General features: G+C 37.1%; 3 protein-coding genes and 1 long non-coding RNA gene across 6 annotated transcripts; 2 read left to right on the top strand and 2 right to left on the bottom strand.

The window, feature by feature from the left end:
* Positions 1–77: 77 nt before the first annotated feature.
* On the bottom strand, positions 78–3,527 carry LOC103862266. Of its 2 annotated transcripts, none has more exons than XM_033287264.1 (4): positions 3,120–3,527; positions 2,638–2,834; positions 2,295–2,558; positions 78–1,344 (listed from the first exon to the last, which is right to left on the bottom strand). In XM_033287264.1, exons 2-4 carry the CDS (start codon positions 2,824–2,826, stop codon positions 1,324–1,326), a joined length of 474 nt encoding a protein of 157 aa, XP_033143155.1. In that variant the 5' UTR covers positions 2,827–2,834; positions 3,120–3,527; the 3' UTR covers positions 78–1,323. The 2 variants fall into 2 exon arrangements, with proteins under 2 accessions (XP_033143155.1, XP_009138215.1); XM_009139967.2 differs by lacking the exon at positions 3,120–3,527 and having other exon boundaries at positions 2,295–2,351; positions 2,442–2,558; positions 2,638–2,879.
* A 391-nt stretch (positions 3,528–3,918) lies between these two features.
* Positions 3,919–6,646, top strand: LOC103862265 (inositol-tetrakisphosphate 1-kinase 2). Its single transcript, XM_009139966.3, has 9 exons — positions 3,919–4,461; positions 5,026–5,107; positions 5,193–5,225; positions 5,317–5,437; positions 5,526–5,618; positions 5,699–5,818; positions 5,898–6,133; positions 6,226–6,310; positions 6,394–6,646. The coding sequence occupies exons 1-9, from the start codon at positions 4,166–4,168 to the stop codon at positions 6,483–6,485; spliced, it is 1,158 nt and encodes a 385-aa protein (XP_009138214.1). The 5' UTR covers positions 3,919–4,165; the 3' UTR covers positions 6,486–6,646.
* A 145-nt stretch (positions 6,647–6,791) lies between these two features.
* Positions 6,792–8,905, bottom strand: LOC103862263 (cilia- and flagella-associated protein 251). 2 transcript variants are annotated; one of them, XM_009139965.3, is made up of 2 exons: positions 8,714–8,905; positions 6,792–8,308 (listed from the first exon to the last, which is right to left on the bottom strand). In XM_009139965.3, the coding sequence occupies exon 2, from the start codon at positions 8,254–8,256 to the stop codon at positions 6,976–6,978; it is 1,281 nt and encodes a 426-aa protein (XP_009138213.1). In that variant the 5' UTR covers positions 8,257–8,308; positions 8,714–8,905; the 3' UTR covers positions 6,792–6,975. The 2 variants fall into 2 exon arrangements, with proteins under 2 accessions (XP_009138213.1, XP_033143153.1); XM_033287262.1 differs by having other exon boundaries at positions 6,792–8,389; positions 8,714–8,883.
* Positions 8,906–12,108: 3,203 nt separating this feature from the next.
* LOC103862262 lies at positions 12,109–15,591 on the top strand. Its single transcript, XR_631702.3, has 4 exons — positions 12,109–12,329; positions 12,425–12,491; positions 12,859–15,436; positions 15,514–15,591. It is a non-coding gene; the product is annotated as an uncharacterized LOC103862262 (long non-coding RNA).
* The last annotated feature ends 100 nt before the right edge of the window (positions 15,592–15,691 follow it).

Below are 15,691 nucleotides of genomic sequence, written 5' to 3'. Positions count from 1 at the left end.
TTGAGCCTTTGAGGATGTTGTTTCAGTTTCTATGATATTGTTTCAGTTTGATACTTTGATAGTTTGATTCTAGAATGTTTTTTTTTATGTTGTATTTTCGGGTTTTTCGGGTTAAAATCCGAACCGAAACGATTTTTTCGGGTTAAAATCCGAACCGGTGTTAATTCGGTTCTCATTCGGATTCCAAAAAAAAATAGAAATCCGAACCGGATCCGATATAAACCGAACCGATCCGATCCGTAATTTAACCGGTTCTTAATCGGGTTACATTTGACATAACCCGAAAAATCCGAAAACCGAATAACCCGACCCGACCCGAACCGAGGATCCGAATGCCCAGGACTAGTGGAGATAGACCTAACCTTCCTGTAGCATCTCTTCTTTGTTGAAAGAATTGAAAATTTTCCGAGAGGCGATCGACGATACGCATGAAAACTGCCTTGTTCATGCGGAAACGCCGTCTGAAAAAATTTGGGGGAAATGTCGGATTTTCACTAAAGTAGTCGTTCCATAGTTGGGTATGGCCCTCTTCGCGATTGCGTTCGACATATGCACGTTTGCTCTGTTTCTTAGTTTGGTTGTTCGCAATGTTGTTGTATGTATCTTCAAAATATTCATCGACAGCTTCATCCAAAGCCGCATTCAATCTGCGATCGACTTCATCTTCCATATTTGGTAATCCCTTTAAAAAAAATCAAGTGATGAAACAATCCATAATTAATTAAATTATTAAATTCATTTTTTTGTATCTGCCTTATTAGAAAAAATTGACACAAACTAGAAAAATTGACACAAGTGATGAAACAATCCAAAACAACTGATGGAAAAACCGACCAAGTGATTATCTAGTTCTTAGATGAACATAAATTGGAGCTTAGATAAATGGAGTTAGAATATAAATTGGAGTTAGAATATAAATTGGAGTTCTTTAACGTGATGATCAAGTTCATTAAAGTGATGATCAAGTTCATTAACGTGATGCTATAAGAAAACGACCAAGTGATGCTATAAAAAAACAAGTGATGCGATAAAAAACCAAGTGATGCGACCAAGTGATGCGATAAAAAACAAGTGATGCGATAAACAACATCTACTTCAAGAAACAGAGAGCTTACAAAAGTAGATGATCAAGTGCAAAGACAACAAACTGAAAGCAGAGAGATACAAGTTTTTTGAGAAGAAGAGTAGTAGAGTTATAACAAAGCCGAGACAACATAGTTATAAAGCCAAGGGTTACAAACAACCCGTGACTTGGTTCACATGATAAGAGTCGCAGAAACAAACAAAACACACAGCAGCTTTCCAGACAACCCGTGACTTCGCTCACATGGGCTTGTTCTTCACCTGAAACACGTAAAAAGAGATTCGTAAGCATGAGTAAAAAGACAAGTAAACAACAGTAAGTAAGCGTTAAAAAACCATCACAACATCTGAGACATTAATTTCATTTTCAAAGCTATTTCCATCTCAGTCAGTGGGTCGGTTTTAGCAAACAAGCTTGCAAGCAAACTCTGATCTGAGATTTGCTTTTTGGTCTCCATCAAATCTTTAAGTTGTCCTAATTCTTCTTCTTTTCCTAATTTCTTCCTCTTACCAGCAGCCTTAGCTGCCTTCACTCCTATGGGTCTCTCTTGTGGCTCTGTCACTGACCCTCCCGCATCTGAAGCACCTTTGCGCTTGTCTTTCCCATTGTCCTTCCCGAGAGAGGTGGAGCACCATTTGACATCATGCCTAAGCTCTCTCCAGGCATGTTCCAAGTTGAACTTAAAGCCCTTGTCATTGAAGAAGATCTCCAATGCAGCCTTCATCACATCGTTGTCATTTTGCCCGCTTCTCTGCTCCCTATGTGCCATCTCGTAGCTACCACAAAACTTACACACCACATCGTTGATCCTGGCCCATCGTTGCTTCACTTGCCCAAGTTCGCGGGGGATTGTACCAACCAGTAAAGGGCTGGAGTTGTAGTTGTCTAGTATCCTCTTCCAGAACGCAAGGCCTTTCTGTTCTACATAAATGAATTTACTTCTAGTAGGAAAGTGTCTTCTCATTACAGGTAAAGACGCCTAAATGCAGTTAGGCACAATTAAAGACGGGTTTACTTTTCATTTATAACATATCAAATCACTTTCGAAATCACAACAACAAGTTATACTAGTTTGAACACTAAAGTTGAACTATAAAGTTTCAACTATAAAGTTCAACAATAAAGTTTGAAAAACTATCTACCTAGAGTTTTAAAAACTATCTAGCTAAACTATCTAGCTAAAGTTACGCAAATACGTTTACAGACTAACCTTCGAATGGCTGCTCTCAAGTTCATTCAGACGCAAATGCATCATCTTCACCTGCTCCTGAACATATATCAGACAAACCAATCTTTTTGTTACACAGGTTGCGTTACAAACAGGCACAAACATGTTACAATTTATATTTCCACTCACCTTAAGCGCCTCGCATTCTCTCTTCAACTTTTCCTGCTCGTTGAATATTTTTTTGAACCTCTCAACCTCTTGTTGCATACCCGTAACCCATGGTTGCCTGAAATGCATCCCGTCATTCTGCCAAAATAATTACCATTATCAAACTGCACATTCATTTCAAAGAAGAAGAGATTTAGTAAGAGAGAAAACTTAATACCTCGAACTCACGGCAGATGAAGTATCTCTTCCCAGGGAGGTAGTCATATGTGTCGTCTTCATCAACGACTTCCTTCGTCAGTGATCCACAGGGGCAGAATTGAGGAATACCTTGTTGCGCATCTGAAACGGCATGAAGCATGTTGTAGTAATCTTTGCGGGCTTTCATATCTCTTAATTCTTCCTCCATTTCAACACCTGCAACAACAAAAACTAATCGATTTAGAAACTAAACCCAAGACTTAAATCGATAAAGAACTCAATCCACTCCTTAATAACTCAATCCCGACCCTTAATAACGACGAAAACAACAACTAACCGACGCGCGGTGAACAAATCTTGAAGAAAACCCTAATTCGAAAAATCCCCAACTCGATTTGAGAACCGAAATCAATTAAAACCCCTCGATAGAACCCTAATACCAGATGAATCAACATGCAACAACTCCAAATGCCAAAAAAAACCGTGAAACCTCCGATTTACCTTCACCCTTCTCCAGTCGCCGAATCGCCTTTGATATCGCGAGAGCGTTTTTTTTTTTTCGTTATCGAGAAACCAAATGATTCTTTTTTCCCCCACGCGAAACACACCCCTTCCGCTAGCCTATCACGTGATGCCACGCACTTAAGGATTAATCCTTAAACCTCCTTCCCTAAGGACTCTTTCTTACCTAAAGTTAAAATATAACGATTATTATATTAGGTTTTGCCTAAGAATTCGCGCTAAGATAACCCCATTTCTACCGTTGCGGATGGTCTAAGTTAGTTATTTTAAAGGGAAGTGCATGAAACTCAAATACTAGTGATACATATACATATCAAGATGTTAGCTATGTCATAGTGGTCTATAGCCATATGTTAACACGTACTTTTGTAATTGTTCATCACCAAAACAGTATCCAGTTCGTTTTATTAGAAAAGAAAACAGTAAGCGATTCATTGTTATTGGTAGAAGTGATGGGATAATGATATGATTTGTCACACACATACTGTATGAAAATATTTGTTTCATACTTTTATAATACGGATTGATGTAGAGACTACGTGGAATTCATTCACAACAAATTAGGTGGAATTCGAAAAAAGGTTAGTAAAGAACTAAAGATAGAATTAAAGTATTGTCGTTTTGGAGAAACTCTGGCAGCTACAGTGTCTTTATGTTTTAGAAAACAAAAAAAAAATATCAGCAAAGCGTTAGGGAACGACCATTTTCACTGTTAACATATCTTTTTTTTGAACTGCACTGTTAACATATCTTTATTCTTGCAAAATTCATTCAATCTCTCTTTCTTCTTCTATAAATACATGATTCCGAGTCTAATCTCTCCCTCAACATTCTCACAAATCTCATTTGTCTCGCCTCTGAACTTGTGACCGAACACGTATAGTGTCGAGCGCATCTCTCTCTCTCTCTTACTCTCTCGCTCTCTTCTCGTTTATCAGCAGCCTGAAACTGTAGAGCAGAGCCTAGGATCTTAAAAAAGGATCTACCTTTCTTCTTACCCATCTCTCTCTCTCTCTCTCTAGAAAATGTTTGGGACTCTCGCTTCTGGAGATATCGAACCCGCCAGATTGAGGCGTGATTTGAGGATTACGTGCAATCTAGGGTTCTCCTGCGGCGGATTTGAGGACATCGGTATGAGATTGGAAGGCGAGAACTTGGTGCCACGCGGCGCTGAGGAAAACCGAGAAGTGGTGGCCGAAACGGCGCCGTTTCAGGTCGAGCGGCCTCTGTTTCAGCAGACGCAGAAACTCGTTGTGGGGTACGCTCTGACTTCCAAGAAGAAGAAGAGTTTCTTGCAGCCCAAGCTTGAATTCATGGCTAGGTAATGAAACATAACACAAGTGGCTTGTCTGATAATCAAGTGTGTGTGTGTGTTTCTTTTCCTGAGACCACTCTTCATTTTCAAATTTTAACTAGATTTGGTTCTTGTTTCCTTGCTCTTGTTTTGGTATAGCATGATTCTGTTGTGGAGGACCATAGCCACTAGCTACTGTCTTTTGTCCTTTATGAGTCCTTGCTTAGACATGCACTTATTAGTATACTTGAGGTATCTGGAACCTTGTTTCTATGGGGAATATTCCTTTTGGATTAGTCTCTGTTGAAGTTTGACTTTAAGCCTTCTACAGAAAAAATAATTAACTTTTGATGTTTTGCCTTTTTTCTATTGCTTGGAGATCTTCTTCAGCCACATGGGTGTTTTAAATTAAACAATGACTGATTCTGCTTATAATATTGTGTTCTAGAATCCCTCAAGCAAAGGGTTTTTGTAGTTAGGTTTCTTTTGCTTCTTCCTAATCAAACCATAGCTTTCATCCTTTTTTCTTATTCTTGTGGAGTTTTTTTTTTTGACAAAGCGCTAACAATACTACTTGTGTGTCTATTTTAGGAGAAAAGGCATCTGCTTTGTCCCCATTGATTTGAACCGTCCACTTTCTGAACAAGGGCCTTTTGATGTCGTTTTGCATAAGGTTTGTGGGAACCAAGAATGCTTTCAGATGAACCTTTTCTTTATTTGCTGGAAATCTTATGAATTATATGATTGTGCACTTGCAGCTACTGGGAAAAGAGTGGCAAGACGTTATTGAGGTTTGGACTTTTGAGAATTTTTTTATTCCTTACATACACTTAGATTAATATTATATCATCAAACTCAATATTTGCTTTACTATGTTTGTAGGATTACCAGCAGAAACACCCGGAAGTGATTGTGCTTGATCCTCCAAGTGCAATAAAGCGTATATATAATCGACAATCGATGCTTCAGGGTATGGCAGATTTGAATCTGTCAGATTGCAGTGGTAATAATTCTCTTAACATTATGAATTCAAGAACTTCCTTTAATTACTACTCTATAAGTAATCCTTTGCTTTGGTAAATCCCTTGTAGGCAGCATTTATGTTCCAAAACAATTGGTTGTCTTGAAAGATTCAGCATCTAGTGCAGATAGAGTTGTGGAAGCTGGTCTTAAATTTCCACTAGGTACAACAACTTCACATTAAATGATGATTGTGAGCAAATAATATGATTGGGATCTTAAACTTATTTCATTTTTGTCCCAGTTGCAAAGCCACTCTGGATCGATGGAACTGCAAAGTCACATCAGTTGTTCTTAGCTTATGACAAGCACTCACTGGCGGAACTTGAACCGCCTTTAGTCCTGCAAGAGTTTGTTAATCATGGTACTATTTGTGGTTTTACCTTAACACTTTTAGTAAAATACAGAATGTATCCTTTATTCATTTGTTTTGGTGCATGAAGGTGGAGTAATGTTCAAGGTCTTTGTGGTGGGTGATATTATAAAAGTGGTGAGACGGTTCTCTCTACCAAACGTGAGTAGTAACTGCGAAAAAGCCAAAGCTAATGGCGTCTTCAAATTCCCGAGGGTTTCATCTGCTGCTGCTTCAGCGGATAATGCAGACTTGGAACCTAGCGTTGCTGAGCTGCCTCCAAAGCCTTTCCTTGAGGCACTTGTGAAAGAGCTGCGAACCTTATTGGTATAAAAATTTGCCGCTTCCTCACATTTCTCCCCTGCAAGTCTGTTTCTTTTGTTTTGTTTTTAATCTTTTGCTGCTTTGTATTTTGATAGGGACTTCGGCTTTTCAACATAGACATGATCAGAGAACATGGGAGCAAGAATGTCTTTTCTGTTATTGACATCAATTATTTTCCTGGTTTGTATTTGAACCTTCTGTGTAATTTAAATATGATTTTTGTCAGAGAAGCAGAGAAATGAACTTTGAAAATCCATTTGCAGGTTATGGAAAGATGCCAGATTACGAGCCAGTAATTGTAGATTTCTTCCACAATCTGGCGCAAGCCAAACATAAGAAGAGACACTATAAATGAAAACTTGGGAGAGAATGTATCAGATGTTCTTCTAAGGAGGGTTTGGTTTTAATTAAGCTGATGTAAGAGCAGTGGGGGAAAAGAATAATTAATGACTAATTATGTATTTTGTACAGAACTAGCTCTCACCTTTTGGAAAGCTTTATCAGATAACAAGTTTTGATTAGTGATTCTGAGTTTTTAAAAATACAAAGAAATGGGTTTCTACTTGAAGACATGATTGCTGCTGTTCCGGACAGTTGATGCAAGAAAGACCAAAATCCACTTGGCTGACTAATTGTTGAGCTCTTCTATTCTACTGTTAAATATTGAACTTTAGTTTTTCCTCAAGACTAGTGAAGGCAAATCCATAGCCAAAGTAGAAGATTAATATACAGTTTTGGGAACTAACAGAGACAGACACTGAATACATTTTTAGCTTTTACTAGACATAGCTGCAAAAGCAGAAAACTCCATAGAAAACATTCACATTAACTTATGCAGCTTCATTTTACTCTGCTGAGATGGCTTCTTCTTCTTGATCGTCTTCATTCCCTTCTATTCTTATATCCGGCAAGGTTTGTGGATCAGTGAGAGCTTCTCTCTCTTCTTGCAACATTGTGCTTTCAGGAGTATCATCTACTTCCTCCTTTTGCTCTGTGGAGAACTGGTTTGAACTTTCCTTATATTCAACTGTTTCATCATCACTACCTTCAGACCTTGTATTCTCCTTCACCTCAGTTGTGTTTGAGCCTGAGATGTTTTCTATTAGAGAAGAAGACTCTGAAGTCGAGTTCCTCGAGTCATCTTGAATGGGATCTATGTTGGTAACGTTTGCGGAAACAGTGATGTTGGGAGCAGATTCATCACGTGTCTGCTCAAGTTTGACAACAGAGGACCCTGAAGGCGATGCACCATCTTCTTGACTCCGTTCTTGCATGATTCTTGTTTCATTCTGCAGAAACCCTGAAGCTTCAAGAACTGCTTCTGTTGAATTCCCATTAACTGTTGCTTCACCTCTGGATGGTTCACTGTCACCATCTTTCACTTCTGTGGTTGTTTTCTCCAAGACAGGTTCCTTCTGAACCTCCTCAACCTCACTTACAGTGGCGTTTGCATTGTTCTCCTGAGCTGTTCCTGTTGAATTATCAGAGCTTTCTTTAAGCTTCTCAGTGTTCAGTATCCGAGACTCATGAGACACCGCACTGGAAGCATCATCAGCCTTGTAATGCTCCTCGCGCGCCTCGTCAACAGTCATATCAACCTCATCTGCATGATCAGTCTCTTTTTCCTTCTCTTCTTCAAGCGATTCATCATCCTTATCAGCATCTCCAGCCGTTTTGCTTTGATCTTGTTCATCGATATCATCTTCCTCATGTTTGTTCTCTTCCTCATCCTCTTCAACTACTTCCTCTCCTACCTTGCTCTTATCTTCTTCATCCTCCTCAGCTACTTCTTCTTCCTCCTCCTCATGAGTACCATTCTCTACTTCACTCTTGCTCTCTTTCCCTTCTTCTCCATGGTCTTCATCCTCGTCATCTTCCACATGCTTCTCCTCCACATTCTTATGATAACCGGGAAGAAGATCTTTTCTCCCAAGCTTCACCAATCCATCTTCCTTCTCTGACAACTTCTTGTCATCAGTCTCATAGAATTCCTTCTTCTTATCATGAGAATACTTCACTTGGTAGATTAGCCAGATGCAGACTCCAAGCAGAACACATATCTGTAGGACATGCTTCCCTTTGATACCTCTGCTCCCTCTTTGGCTTCTGCTTGATGTTTTCTTCATCTTCAACAAACACTCTTAAATCTTCTCACAGCTATACAAATAGTTCTTTAACCTGTGACAACATAAAGGTACAGCTTTTACAGAATAAGACAAGTAACCACCACCTCAAGAACTAGTGGTGAAAAAACAGAACCTGTGACATGCAAAAAGGTAAAAAGATCAAATTTATTGCAACCATAATGCAAAGTAAGTAGAGATTTGAAGAGAACTAAACCAAACTATACAAATTGAAACTGAGAACCTAAAACCCCTAAAATTTGTAGACAAATCAAAGAAACACCAACTAAAGGTTCGATCTTTAGGAGTCAAATCAAGAACCCATTTCTTAAAAAGAGCTTAACTTTTATATAACCAAAACAAGAACCTAGAAAAGAGTTTGAGTTTGAACATATAATGCAGGGAAAGAATCAGATTCGGAGGCAGCAAAAAAGAAAACTGCAGTTTGAGAGATAGTTACCTGAGAGAAGGAGACAGAGGAAAGAGTTTGAGCTTCGACAAATCTACAGAGAGAGTTTATAGTAAGGGATCAGAGAGAGAAACTTTGAAGAAGGAAAGAGTGTGAACGACAGACAGAGAGAGGTAAAAGGCCCAGACAACGCAAAGAGGGTGAAGCGATGACTATTGTCTATTTCCTCATTTTTAATTATTCTTGGGGAATTATTTTCAATTATTCACACTTTTTATATTCATATCAAACAGATTATTGCAATAATTAAGTCATCTTAGTTTATTTCTTTGCTCAATTTTCATAGCTCGTTCTAATCATGAAACTGAAAATAATAATAAAAATAAACTATTCTAATCATGAAGCTGAAAATATATTAAAATAAACTGAAGTATATGATTATTTTGAATTAATCTGACTAAGATAGCTCGTTATAATCATCAAACTGAAAATAAGAATAAAAATAAATTATTCTAATCATGAAACTGAAAATATTAAAATAAACTAAAGTATATGATTATTTCGAATTAATCTGACTAAGATGGTTTGTAAGAAAAATGTTTCTAGCATTTAAAAACTTAATGTGTATGAATCATTCTTCAAGTTGTCAAAGTGGACTATAGAACGGATTAAGACCACATTTAGTCTAAGAAATAAACATATGTTGGTTGAACAACTACACACTTGATGATCTAATATGTGCTCCCTCATTTTTTAAATATTCAACATGCTCTTTTTTAACAGGTATGTTTCTTATTCCAATTAATGAAACCAAGTTTACATACTTAATACTGCTATATCTTATGAATTCTCAAATGAAAATTAAACGATTGCTTATCTTTTCCACAACTATAAGTTTTCCTTGGAATTTTATAGAAAATGAAAAATCCACTTTGCTTTACAAAGAGAATTAGTCTACTTCAAGCCATTCAACCATAGTTTAATGTCTATTATGATTCATTAGTTGGAGTATATGATGTTTCAATTTGCAAATATGCACCAATAAAACCATTGCTTAAAGAATGTAGGTGAGATGCATTAAAGAGGTTAAGTCTAAAGTTTTATACAATGTAATTAATTGGCATAAGATTGTCATTCCCAACATGGAAGTTCAAAGCTGGTTATAAGGCATACTAATGTTTTTCTAAGATCACCAAATTAATTTGTTTCATATTTTTGTTGAACAGATAATGTTTTTCCTTATTTGAGTTTAGAATCTTCGTGGATTTTTCAATATTTGTAGGTTATATTACTTATGAAAAATAATATTTCACATTATAATTTCAATATTGATACATGTTTTAGCTTTCATCACTAAATCTAATTTTCCATGTATTATGTTTGAGTATGTTAAGAAATTTAAAAAATAATTAATATTTAAATATTATAAAGATCTTCAATCAAGCCTTTTTTAGTGTGTTATAACCTTGATTTTTTTTTTTGCTATACGTGTAGGACTGTATATTTTGGTAGAGACGCAGTGGAATGTGGAGACTCATTCTATCAATATGGTATTTTTCTAATCAAACTGGAACATGGAAGAACAGATTCTCATAACCTCCGGTAAGCTTTGATTCTATTTTGACTTTTTTCCATGTACTGGATCCCCAGAGCCCTCAGTATCAATAGCATTGTTTTTGAAAGCACTAGCAGAAGTTTATGTACAGATTGGTAAGTTATTTGTTCTTGGAGATAGAAAGGAACACTAGTTTTTACTCTTTTGTTGTTATTTCACATGTGATTTTGTGGCAGCAAGAGAAAAAAACACATGTGAAGGAACCATGTCAGTTCTTTTTTACAGAGTCAGACCTATAACTTCTGTAGACCAAGCTGAAATGTATGGTTCAGTTATAATTTAATATAATACTTTTTTTAAAACCGTTATTTAATCCAACTTATCTTGTCAGGTACTTTCAAACAGTTTTCTGCATACAAAGATCTGGTGGTAACTTTCTTGAAGTACTACAATATTGTAGATCTGCAAATCGTGAAGCTTAAAGAATATTGTTTCATGTAAATAGTGAGAGGGAGAGGCTCAATGGCTTTCTTCAAACAAATAGTGAACGTATACTAATGATGGTTATAATCCAAAAGAAAGTTATCCCTTTTTCGCCTAATTGAAAATCCAACGCTATAAGGTATATAATGCTTTTCTAAGATCACCAAATTAATTTGTTTTGTATTTTTGTAAATCAGAAATTATTTTGCCTTATTTGAGTTTAAAATTTTCTTGGATCTGCATTATTTATGTAGGTTACAGTACTTATGAAATGTAAGTTTTTACATTTTATTTTCAATATCGATATGTGTTTTCGTTTTCACTAAATCTAATTTCCCACAATTTATGTCGAGTATGTTAAAAAATAAAAGATAATAAATATTTATGTATTATAAAGATCTTAGATGAAAATTAAACATTTTTAGATAGTAATTTATTAAGTTTTCCGTTTTAATTTATTTTGAAAAAATACTTTATAAATAAAATACTTGATAGATAAATAAAAATTGTAACTAAAAAATTAATCAATATAATAAATATAGAAAATGGAAAATTAAAACTTGAATATCTAATATGATAAACTTTTAACTTTTGAAAATATAAAATAAAACTGATTTTAGAGACACTGAAAATACTTCCCTTCAATTGGGTTGTTGGTTGGGCATCATATTCATTGCTTCCTAAGCTATGCTGTTTTGGACTCATAATTGGGCTTATTTGAATTTAGTTCTCTTAATTTGAATTATTGGGCCTATTGATATCCATAATATTTTACATTTTCTATAAATATTTTAGCAAAATTCGAGATTTTTTTTCTTTTTTATTTTTTTTTGTAACAAGCAAAATTCTAAGATAAAAGCTCTATTTTGATCCAAAAAGCTCTATAAAACCGGTTGTGTCGGAGTCGGATGAGATGGAATTACACCACTTCCTTCTCAAATCAAACCTATCTTGGATCGGCCAACCAAAAACCAAGAATTAGAAAATATCCACGACAAGATTTCTCTACCTATTTTTCTATAAAAAAACATTCTTATACATTGTTTGAATATATGGTAAGCTTATCATCATTCGATCATGCACTCAAATATAAGACCATCATTATTGGGGTCTCTTAGTAAGCCTCTTAGTTTAATTATAAATTAAAAAAAAAATGGCAATAAACATAAGAGACACCTCTTAATTAGGCTACACAAGGGACGCCTCTTGTAACCCACCTGTCATCTCCTCCGCTTCCATCTCCCTCTCTTCTACGTTCCTCCATTTTCTGTAAAATCAATCGTGGTTCGATGAACAAAACTATGAAATTGGATGCGAATCCATAGATTAATAAAAGAAAAAAAAAAGAGTCTTTTTTTCTTTCTTTTGCGAGAGAGAGAGAGGAACAGAGCTCTGATAATAGCGAACCTGGGCTTAACAGAGCTCTAACAGTCGACTCCTCTCCTCCAATCGACCCAGACGCCCTTCTTCTGTTACGTCGTGAGAGATGTCACGATCGTGTTTGCGTTGGCTGTTGGAGCTGCTTATCTCAACAATTGGCTTGTTTGGCCTCTCTATTGGTTTGCTCAAGGAACCATGTTCTGGGCTCTCTTTGTTCTTGGCCTCTATTCTTGTCCCTTACCATGGCTGGTTCGTTTTGCTTTCAAACCTATCTCTGGGAAGCAACTTGCTGATTATTTTTGTCTTCTACATGTTTAAGTATATGGCCTTTGATTGATCTGCAGGAGAATTAGCCACGGAGCTCACCACCAGAACCGTGGACATGTTGAGAACGACTAATCTTGGCATCCTGTAAGTTGCTTGCTTAACCTTTCTACTTGGTAATTCAAGTTGGTTTCAATCAAAGTAGTTAACTTTTCAGCAAAGTTCAAAACTTTTTAAGAATTTTGTCGGAAAGAGTTTCAAAAGACTAGTTTTAGGGGCAATGGCTTTAGTACTAAACTTCAATGTTATAATGTTTCTTGTAAGGATCTTTCATTAGTAGTGAAATCACGGGTGTTTAAGTGTTTTTGTTTAAGGTTTGACGAGTTGTTTCATGCTAGTTCTGTTGCTGTGTTTGTTGTTTGTTGTTCTGATCTTATGTTTCATGTTCTTGTTCTTATGTTTCATGTTATTGCATCTGGTTATTGATTCATCTTCGTCTTTCACGTCAAGACAGAGTCAAAGAATGGAGCATTGGGAGTTTTCTTGTGCCACGGAGTGGAGGAAGTCTTGTAGTTTTCTGTCTTGTTGTCTTGTAGCATTGGGAGTAAGCTTGTAGTTTTCTGTCGTGGAGTAAGTCTTGTAGTTTTCAGTCACTTTTGATTACACACTCATATTCTCTCATTCTCAACCAACCAAGATCATCTTGTAGACATGTTTTTCATAAAATGTTTAATTTATGTAAGAACTTTTAACTAAGAGACTTGCATTGGAGATGGTAAATATTAAAATTTCTTAGCTATGTCTCTTAAGTCATTTTAGAGCTTTGGGATAATGATGCTCTAAGTCGTTTAACACTTTGAATTTAGATAATTTCATTGAAAAACAAGTAATTTTTCTCATGTACTGAGATTTAGACAAAATAAAGTAACACGAGATTCCTTTCACACATTCATCAGTTCAATTTGAAATCAATATGGTTTAGTTCCAATATAATTGCCCACAGGGTCATAGTTACACACAATAATACTTGCACCATTGGCACACATACCCTTACCACAACCGACCCGAGCAGAGCCACGCCACACGACCTGCGTGTAGTGCCCACAAGCTGAACCGTGGCACGAGTTTTAGTAATAATCATAATACGACTTTTCATCTATCCACATCGCAACAGCCTGAGCTGCTGACATGTCTCCGCTCCCATTGCAAGGTTCTCTCCATATGGTCCAGATGAAGGCTCGAGGCTGCATGAACCGACTGCTAATTGGTTTGCGTAGTCCTGAGCCACAGTGGCTAGGCTGAAGTCCCATCTTAGAGGCTTGACTCTGACCAAGGCTCGGGCTATTAGGGATAAATGTCCCACATCGGATATTGGAAGGGATCCTAAGCAATATATAAGATAGATGGGTCACTCCACTTAGCACCAATTGGTTTTAGGTTGGAAGTCCATCTAGCTTAACATGGTATCAGAGCCCGATCCACGCAGTCCAATCCGATCCATTATCGATCCAGCCCAAAGTCGGCCCATCGATCCTTGCCCGAGCATTCCGAGATTGACGCTCAAAGAGCCATCATCTCGAGGGGGCGTATTAGGATAAATGTCCCACATCGGATATTGGAAGGGATCCTAAGCAATATATAAGATAGATGGGTCACTCCACTTAGCACCAATTGGTTTTAGGTTGGAAGTCCATCTAGCTTAACATGGTATCAGAGCCCGATCCACGCAGTCCAATCCGATCCATTATCGATCCAGCCCAAAGTCGGCCCATCGATCCTTGCCCGAGCATTCCGAGATTGACGCTCAAAGAGCCATCATCTCGAGGGGGCGTATTAGGATAAATGTCCCACATCGGATATTGGAAGGGATCCTAAGCAATATATAAGATAGATGGGTCACTCCACTTAGCACCAATTGGTTTTAGGTTGGAAGCCCATCTAGCTTAACACGGGCTACGTTGTGTGGTCTGAGGTAGTTGTCAGGAGAGTCATGGGACTGCGAATACTGAGAATATTGTGCGAAAGAAACATCTATTTGAGTCAAGTAGTTGATGAGAAGTAAGAGAAGCAAGGATTCTATAGAGACCTTACGAAACATTTTCAATGACTTTGTTCTTTGTTTCGTAAAGTATGTATGGGAACAAGATGAGTTTCCTGTGTTTTGTGATGCTACTTATAGAAAGTGTTTTGTTCTTCTGGTGATCTCTCCCTCACTCGCAACCACGACGCCGCGAATGAATACTACCGAAAGGTCGATTCTTCAGCCGGCGAGACGAATTCTCTTGTGGCGGAGCAAGGAAGCTTGAGAGGTGATGAAGATGACGTCCCATCTCAGTGCACCTGATGCTTGGGTTGATGTGGTTGAGAGGTTCTCTAATGACAACAACAAGACTCTCAAGTCAGTCTCTCCTTCTATTGTTTACAATAACATCATATATATGTAAAGGTTGACACTTTAGCTCTTTAGAATTGGTCCCGCTTGATCTCATTTGAAACACAATTATCCTTTTTCAAGTGTTCACAGAATAAACCATTGGTTGGTTGCAGGAGGACAACAAAGAGCACAAGGTGCCTTAACTTGGGATCTTACAACTATCTTGGATTTGGTTCTTATGATGAATACTGCACCCCTCTTGTTATCGAGTCTATGAAGCTCCCGAGTTGATGCAGGTTCCAGTTTCTTAATCTCTAACAATCTCTCTCTCTGCTGAGAAAAAAAGAGAAAATGCATCAAAGAGCAGCAGAGTCTCTGGAACAATCACTTCTCTGCTGATATTCTACTCCACCATGGTAAGCTCTGATGGTAGCCACCAGTCTTTGCTTGTGAACTTGTGTGCTAAGCTTGTTCTTTTTGTTTTTACACAGATTCTTCCAGCATCAAGGTAAAGCATCTCAAGCATGACAAAGATTGTTCACATCATTTTATACTAGTGTCCATCACTCTGTAACTGATAGATAAATCATCTGAACAAAAGAAGTTTGCTTAGAAACACCACTTATCATCACGAAAATTGCATTCTTGTCAGATTTTGACTTCTGTGATAGGATAAATAGCCACAGCTAGAGCTGCAGCTGCGTGTAACATGATCATGGTACTAGAGTGTTTTGCACTGTTTGAGTTTCTATAAGGTGATGATGATATTCATATTTTTTCTCTGTGAATATTCAGATTGTATCATATGCACTATTGAGGAGGTTGCTTCAAGTTGTAACGCTGTTCGGTTTCTTCAAATATATGTAAGTACATAGTAATTTTAGTAGCTTTTATTATCCTTGTATGTACTTGTTTGGTGTGGACTTTAGGATATCTTGGTATAGGTGTTCAAGAAACACGAGATAGCTCAGAT

This window comes from Brassica rapa, chromosome A03, assembly GCF_000309985.2.
Source record: "Brassica rapa cultivar Chiifu-401-42 chromosome A03, CAAS_Brap_v3.01, whole genome shotgun sequence".
Classification (NCBI taxonomy): Eukaryota; Viridiplantae; Streptophyta; class Magnoliopsida; order Brassicales; family Brassicaceae; genus Brassica; species Brassica rapa.
The sequence above is the reverse complement of the archived record's forward strand: the minus strand, read 5'-3'. Positions and strand labels throughout refer to the sequence as shown.